Below are 8,390 nucleotides of genomic sequence, written 5' to 3' on the forward strand. Positions count from 1 at the left end.
TACATGGCTAATGAAGTGCGGTTAGGGTTGGTTAGGGTTTGCGGTAGAGTGTCGGACTATTATTGCGTGTCGGACCAACGATATGCACCCATATATATCTGTGCGTTATGGAGAGATGAGATATGGAGACATGGCACAAGGGGGTGAGGTCGCATTGGGACTTTTCCTGCCTCACTGATCTACAAGCACTGTCCTTATTTGGAAATTACTATTAATCGTACATCTTCAAGACGAGCTGTACAATTACCTGCTTTTGCATGTCACACCTGGACTCAACACACACGGTGCACGTTAAGGGAAACGTAGCCAGTCGTCAACCCAAATCCCATTTTTTTAGTTATGAGGAGATCAGTAATTGCAACGGTAGTTCGCAGATTACTATGAAAACCTGCAACACCTGTCCATCCGTCAGTCGATCCGTCACGCCTCCATATATGGTCGTCAGTCCATCACACCTCGTGACACGTCACGCCATCATATATGGTCGTCAGTCCGTCACGCCTCGTGACACGCTCCATATATGGCCGTCTCCATATATGAAGATCAGGACACTGACCTCATCAAACCCTGGATAGCCATACATGGAGAAGACTGGATCATCACCTACAGTGTAGATCTGCATATATGGAGCCGGCCAGCGACTCTACATCTGACCTCAAACCTCAAACCCTTAGATCTCCATATACGGAGCTGACCTGTTCTGACATTCCATATGTTGATCCATCCCCACCCGTCCTTCCTCTTCGATGTCTCCCTTTTGACTGATACCTGTCCATTTAAACTCTAGACGGGCCCGCCTCAAAGTTATTAGTGCACCCAGCAAAAACTAGAGTTCTCAACAGACGCGAAAATTAAGGCCCGGCCCTACCTGGGCCCTCATCAAACCCTGTACACTCAAGACACTGCCCCCGCTGCCACCCTTAGATCTCCATATATGGAGCTGACCTGTTCTGACATTACATATGTTGATCTGACCTCATCAAACCCTGTACACTCAAGACACTGCCCCCGCTGCCACCCTTAGATCTCCATATATGGAGCTGACCTGTTCTGACATTACATATGTTGATCTGACCTCATCAAAACCTGTACACTCAAGACACACTCCATATATGGCCAGTACAGAATTCATTCCATATGTTGATCTGACCTCCCCCATGCTAAAGCACCAGCGCTCGCCCAGCATGTCACCCAGGGCGGATACTACATCCCTGATCACGTGAAACAACGCATTTGACGTCATCGTTTTGCAATGTCAACATTTCGCGTAGAGAAATACACAGATGGGTATTTTCTTTGCCACACTGTTGTTCTCCTCACATCAAGAATTTGGTTGAAAATCTCGAAAGTTTAATACCGTTAACAGTGAAACTGTCATGCCATTATTGCCGTGTACAGTTTGCCGTGGCATGTGCACATTACCTGCTGAATTTGTATTATGTGCATATAGCAGAAGTTACATGTACTTTACCAATATAGAAGTTACTGTACTATACCAATACCGTACCATGTAAAAGTCAAAGTAACATCTGAAGAGCATACCATACTGTAGATCAGGGGTTCTCAACGTGTTTGGCCAGGGACCCCCGGAAATGCTTTGGCAATGTCTCGGGACCCCTGCCCTGCCCCCTCCCGACCCCCAATATAAATGGACTGCTACAATAACCTTAAACCATTTTGGGCGGGAACCACTTTTGGTGTTTTAAGCATTGTTATAATTTAGCTATTGAAAAATAGCAGATCTACAAGCTCATAGCGCGCCACCGAGTGGCGCGCTACGAGCTTGTAGGTCTGCTATTTTTGAAAAATCGTGAAAATAAATAAAAAATTCCTTTTTTTTTTAATAATTTGGGGACCCCCTAAAATAATTTGGCGACCCCCCGAGGGGTCGCGACCCACGGGTTGAGAACCCCTGCTGTAGATGAAGTTACTAGCATAAAATGTCATACCGTAGGCCTTGTGAACTATAGTAGATAATATCTACTATTATGTCTTCTTTGCACACTAGAGTCCATGAGCGTGTTATAGTGTTATAGGAAGGTGTAAACATGAATGAAACGAGGTAAATAGGAGTAGTGATGAGTTTGAAAGGGACTGACTGGCGTTGGCAGTGTTGGTAAATGGAGTGTGACGATGATAATGAAGGTACAGCATGGAGGGTTAACATTCACAGCTTGCTGGTTTTACGAGTGTGAACCCCAGGAGTGACGTCTTCACAAAATTGCACTCCTAAATTCACAAAGTTTAGCGCGATGTCTTCACAAAATCGCTCACTCCGAAATGTCAAAATGTCTACATTAGGCCTATGTCAGAAATGATTACATAATCGCCTGATCGCAATCATTTCAGATAATCACAATTATTTTTTGCATAATCGTCATACTCTTTAAAGTTTTCTGTATACATTAATCTGTTGGAAAAACAAAAGGCGTGACCTGTTTTGGTAATATTTTCCAATGTTCAATGCCACTAAAATGTCCTGATCGTGATCGTGGCAATCCTAATTTAGATACTTCTAAACCATACATGGGCGACTGGCGGCCCGGGGGCCACATGCGGCCCCCACCATCACTTCATCCATTTAGGCCTGACCTCGAAATTTAAAAAAAAATCTTATAAATCCTCCAGTTTTCTGAAAAAAATATTTTCACGATCTTTCAAAAATAGCAGACCTACAAGCTCGTAGCGCGCCACTCGGTGGCGCGCTATGAGCTTGTAGATCTGCTATTTTTCAAAAGCTAAAGTATAACATAATGTTTAAAACACCAAAAGGGGTTCCCTTGCGGCCCGCAGGTTATTATCCGAACATTGGTATATTATTGATTTCAGATAATTACTAGTATTAAAATGTTGTCTTTTTTTATGTCCAATATAGTTATGTTAACTTTATGAACTATAATACATCTAAAATTATATACAAATGTTACTTTTCAGGATTCCAATTCAAAAATAGCAAAAAAGTATTCAAGATTTCAATTCAAATATAGCAAAGATAGCTGATCTATCGATCGGCTATTTTTTGCTACGACAGTAATATGCACTGTGGCTCTCTGGAGTGTGTGGAAATATAGTGGCCCTCTCCATCGTCAAAGTTGCCCACCCCTGTTCTAAACTATACTCCTAAACATCGTCACACTTTAGATACTTCTAAACTACTGCAGGAGACACGTCCAAGCATGGGCGTCAGGGCGTCTCAAAATATCTTGGTGGCATTGTAGTTGGCACTGGCAGTGCATCTAATATGAAGACTTACTGTATTAGAGAAAGATATTATACAATCTGTGCTAGTGTCAAAAAGTTTTTTACGGCCAACAAAAAGTGCTTCCTTTTTTCATTAAGATTGAAACCTCACGTTTGTTTAACTGCCTGAGAGACATTAGCGCACTTGTAGCTGTGAGGCACACGCGCGCGCACGCACGCACGCACACACGCACGCACGCAACAGCCAACCCCTACCCTAACCTGAAAACGTGGCCTAGGACAGAAACATACAGTAGGTACAGCTAAAGATAATACACGCACAAACAAGCCGATTTGACAGTGCAGGATAATGAGAAACCGTTCCGAAAGTATTGCATTTGGCACACAGATCTTGAAGCTCCCACAAAACGTTATTCAAGGTACATCGTTTAATCCACCTTCCAGGTCTTCGTGAGGTACCTGACGAAGATCTGTTAGCACGCACGCACGCACGCACGCACGCACGCACGCACACACACACACTACCGTACACGGCACTACACTACGCACAGTGTACAGTGTTTGTTCACTAACTACTGAACGTGAACATGGATCTGAAGGGAGGAGGGGCTAACGACACAGACTCATACACCTCATTGGTCTACTCTAGAGAGCTATGGGCGGGACATGGAGTGAATGACTGGGAAACTATGGGATGGTTGGCGATGCATGGGCGTGGTGGTTTCATACACCTCATTGGTCTACTCTAGAGAGCTGTGGGGGGCGGGACATGGAGTGAATGACTGGAAAACTATTGGATGGATGGCGATGCATGGGGCGTGGTGGTTCGGTGTTGGGGTCACGTGACAGGACAAAACAGGAAGTAGGATACTAGTGGGGGGGGGGGGGGTGACAGAGAGAGACAGAGGTTCAGGCTTACCATCTGTGTGTTGGTTGTCATTAGCTGGGGGGAGGAAAGAGAAGCAAAAAAGAAAAAGCAACACAAAGGTAAGAGCAGAGGACGAAGAAGATAAGAGGGGGCAAGAAAGAAGAAAGGAAATCATAGGAGAGAAAATAAATTAAAAATTAAAGTACAATTTTGAGAATCAAAATTGGATGCAAACGTATATAACCGGAAAACAAACGAAGAGGAAGATGGTGGCTCCGCCCCGGCCGCAGTGCTTTGACCCATTTAGGCCTGACGTCGACATTTTAAAAATGTCTTTTTAAAATGCTTTTTTTCTGAAAATCCTCATGTTTCTATATCAATATTTCATGTCAAGGACCCCAACAATTATATGTAATTGGCCGCCAACCCCCATCTGAAAATATGTTGTTCCAGGGGACCTCTCCAGAAGCAAAGATTTGAGTTTTAAACTGAAACTCTGAAAGAATATTCAAAGATTTGAGGCACATTTTCACGATTTTTCAAAAAATAGCAGACCTACAAGTTCGTAGCGCGGCACTCGGTGAGCTTGTAGATCTGCTATTTTTCAATAGCTAAAGTATAACATAATGCTTTAAAACACCAAAAGGGGTTCCCGCCCAGAATGGCTTAAGACTCGTAGAGATGAATGGTGAGACTCCCGTCACGGTTTTGCTTGACGAGAAAGACTTGGAACATGCATCCAAAATGAGTGCACTTTCTCAAAAGGGAGCGCAAAAAAGCTGATAACACTGATAACGGGGCCTGGGCCGTGGCCGGTAATCCAGTCTGGGCAGTGTGCCGCGGGTTCGACTCCCGATCCCGACAGCCTTTACTGCATGTCACCCCCCCACCCATCTCTCCCCCCCATTTCCTGTCAGCCTACTTTCTATCCCTCCATAAAAAATATAAAATAAGGCGAAAGCCACAAAAAAACATTAAAGAAATACAAAAAAAAAAACCCGGAGGGGAAATGAACCGGCAGGCATCCCAGAACATTGTCTTCGCAGACAGCAAGCTGTCTTGTGGTGAACTCCTTCAGTGCCACCTGGTGGACACCAGTTTTGGTCTTCGGTGCCACCGAAGCTCATTATATTATAAACAATAAAAGAAAGAAAATGTAATTATATTGTGCATGTCATGTGCATGTCATCACCTGCACACCAGATTAGAGGAATTTTCAAAATATGGATTTAAAAAAAAAGAATCTCGTCTTAATGTCCCTGGCAATCGGTGCATAATTAGATTCAGCTCGTCTTAACGTCCCTGGCATTTAAACAGTTTTAACTGCGACTACTATACGTCGGGACGTCAGCTCGGGGTTGATGTCAGGTGACGTGTCAAAGTATAGCGGCAAACACGATGACGATCAGATGGCATCGTGGACACTTTTCTGCGCCTGCACCGAAAACGAGTGCTTCATAAAAGCATCGCGTCCATGAAGTGCCGGTGTGGCTGTTTAACAAGGGAAGCTACAAATATATATGTGAATGTGAAAGCTCTCTCTCTCTCTCTCTGCTGCCCGTGCTATAGGGAGAATGCGATTGAAATGCATTCTCCAACGATTCCCACTGCCAATTGAACATACTTACTGTAATCGAGCGATTGGGCCCCGCTAAATTACCGTATAAGACAGGGGTTCTCAACCCGTGGGTCGCGACCCCTCGGGGGGTCGCCAGATTATTTTGGGGGGTCCCCAAATTATTTTCAAAAAAAAAAGAAAAAGTTTAAAAAAAGTTTTAAAAAAAGTTTTTTTTTTTTGCAACTGAATGGCTGTTAAATGGAAATGAAGAGTTTACATATAGTACATGCATACACCTTCCCTAATGATTATATCTGGTTTCAGTATTTATTTATGGTGTATTGCCTCTATTATTAAGGTTATTGTAGTAGTCAATTTATATTGGGGGTCGGGAGGGGGGCGGGGGTCCCGAGACATTACCAAAGCATGTCCGGGGGTCCCCGGCCAAAAACGTTGAGAACCCCTGGTATAGGACACACAGCACAAAATATGGCCGATCATCATCAGGCACAGATACTTCTCAACGGCCTGACTGCCCATCCTGCACGCCCTGGTGTGTCGAGGCCTTAAGTGAATAAGCTTTTGCACGAAGGGCAAGGTCCTATTTAATCTTCCTCAAGGGCGTTCTAATGAAGACTCAACCCACGTAACATTAAACAAGTCAGCCATGAAAGCGGTTACATGAAAGATTTGTACAATTAACGTTACGTAATGTCGAGGCCTAGTATATAATGTTCAAGGACAGAGCTGAGAAAGTGTTGCGGCGGCAGAATTTCAGTGCAAACTGACAATAAAGTACTGTATCATATCGTACTATCATATTATATCATATCATATCAGAATGTTAGTTGGTTTAATGAGCTATCCACAGCAACAGCATGTGACTTTGGGACTGTTTGCTTTTACAACTGCATACAAACCAAACAGATTAAAACAAAGCCAATGGGAAGCGGTAAAAAAATAAATATACAGGCCTGCTCTATATAGATATGGTTTTGTAGAATAATAATAATAATTATGTCAGCCGTTGGGAAGAAAATATTTCCAGTTTTGACATTTGAGAAGGTGTTACGGACAGCTGACAACATTAATGACCAATGATAACAGATGGAAGCAAATTACCGTACTATTTTTTTCCCTTCAGATATACAGAAATTAACAGAATCATAAGAATGATTACTTAATATTATCAATATGCTCAAAACTGTGTTTAACCCATTAAGACCAGAGACCAGATTCTACAAAATAATAAGGGAAAACTTTGCAAAAGGTGTGGCAAAATAAAAGCTTACCACTGTTTTTTTTCACAAATGTGTTCTTAAAGGTGTCTACTATCACCTATCAGTTTTTTCCAATTTGTTTCCCTTGGGACACTTTGTGATAGTTGCTGAAAGTTGGGTACGTACCAACATATATGACAAAATTCTCAAAATTGCATTATGCTTTAAGTAGCATGTGACATGTCAAACTAGGGGGTTTTCATGATTCTGAATCCATTGCTTAAATGCGGCCATATAGCCACTTGTCCAAATGTGCCGACCTAAACTAACCCATCCTGGGCGGGAACCCCTTTTGGTGTTAGCATTATGTTATGCTTTAGCTATTGAAAAATAGCAGATCTACAAGCTCATAGCGCGCCACCGAGTGGCGCGCTACGAGCTTGTAGGTCTGCTATTTTTGAAAAATCGAAGAACGACTGACATAGAAACATAGCTTTTTCAGAAAACTGTCAGGATGTAGAAGACATTTTTAGAATCTGATCTCAGGTCAAAATGGGCACCAAAACTATGGATTCAGAATTCCGCGACTAATGCTTGCAATGGATTCATAATTCATGAGCTGAATGAGCTTATAGATCTGCTATTTTTCAACAACTAAAGTATCAAATAATAATGGTTAAAGCTGGTTAAAAACTAAAGTGACACGGTTCTCCAGGTCTTAATGGGTTTCAAGTTTAAACACATGAACACTTTCCTTCTCCTTTTGTGGATTTATTGTTCTCCTTTTCGCAGGTGACGTACCGGCTGTCTGTCCGGCCTTACCTGTCCGTTGCTGGTGAAGGTGGTGTTGTCGAACAGGAAGTAGGCACCGAAGAACATGACCAGGGCGGCGTAGATGCCTAGGCACGTCCAATAGATGAAGATGGCCATTTCAGCAGGCAGTTCTTAGAGATGTCCCCTGTGTGTGACGGGGGAAACACACATCATCATCTTCATTCATCATCACACCTTCACCAGGTAAACCTTAGGCCTCACTCAGACCTTTACTGCATTGCTGTATGCTTGTTGGATGAATGTTGTGTAGTGTCATGGCCGCCCCAATGCATTTCCAATGGAAGTCACATGGTTTGTATTCCACATTTAGGACTACAAGCTGTTGTATGGCTTTCGGCTGTGTTTCGACTGCACCCCTCCCCCTCATACAACACAAATGTTGTGTCAAACCATGTGACTCCCATTGGAAATGCATTGGGGCGGCCATGACACTACACAACATTCATCCAACAAGCATACAGCAATGCAGTAAAGGTCTGAGTGAGGCCTTAGAGATGTCCCTGTGTGTGACGGGGGGGAAAACACACATCATCATCATCATCATTCATCATCACACCTTCACCAGGCAAACCTGCATGCATGGGCAACTCGCGGCCCCGGGGGGCCACATGTGGCCCCCACCTTCACTTAAAGCAGGGGTTCTCAACCCGTGGGTCGCGACCCCTCGGGAGGTCGCCAAATTATTTTAGGGGGTCCCCAAATTATTTCA

General features: G+C 43.5%; 1 protein-coding gene across 1 annotated transcript in view; it reads right to left on the reverse strand.

Annotated features, from left to right (window-relative positions):
* The window catches only part of LOC306917135 (phospholipid-transporting ATPase IH-like), a gene marked incomplete at its 3' end in the record, with an annotated part of 89,883 nt that overhangs the window by 7,220 nt on the left and 74,273 nt on the right, over positions 1-8,390 (reverse strand). Inside the window, 4 exon segments of the mRNA XM_079495268.1 lie at positions 4,121-4,144; positions 7,670-7,773; positions 7,776-7,805; positions 8,238-8,268. Of these exon segments, the coding sequence (XP_079351394.1) occupies positions 4,121-4,144; positions 7,670-7,773; positions 7,776-7,805; positions 8,238-8,268 (189 nt within the window).

Source organism: Electrona antarctica (genome assembly GCF_951216825.1).
Source record: "Electrona antarctica genome assembly, chromosome: 24".
Taxonomy (NCBI): domain Eukaryota; kingdom Metazoa; phylum Chordata; class Actinopteri; order Myctophiformes; family Myctophidae; genus Electrona; species Electrona antarctica.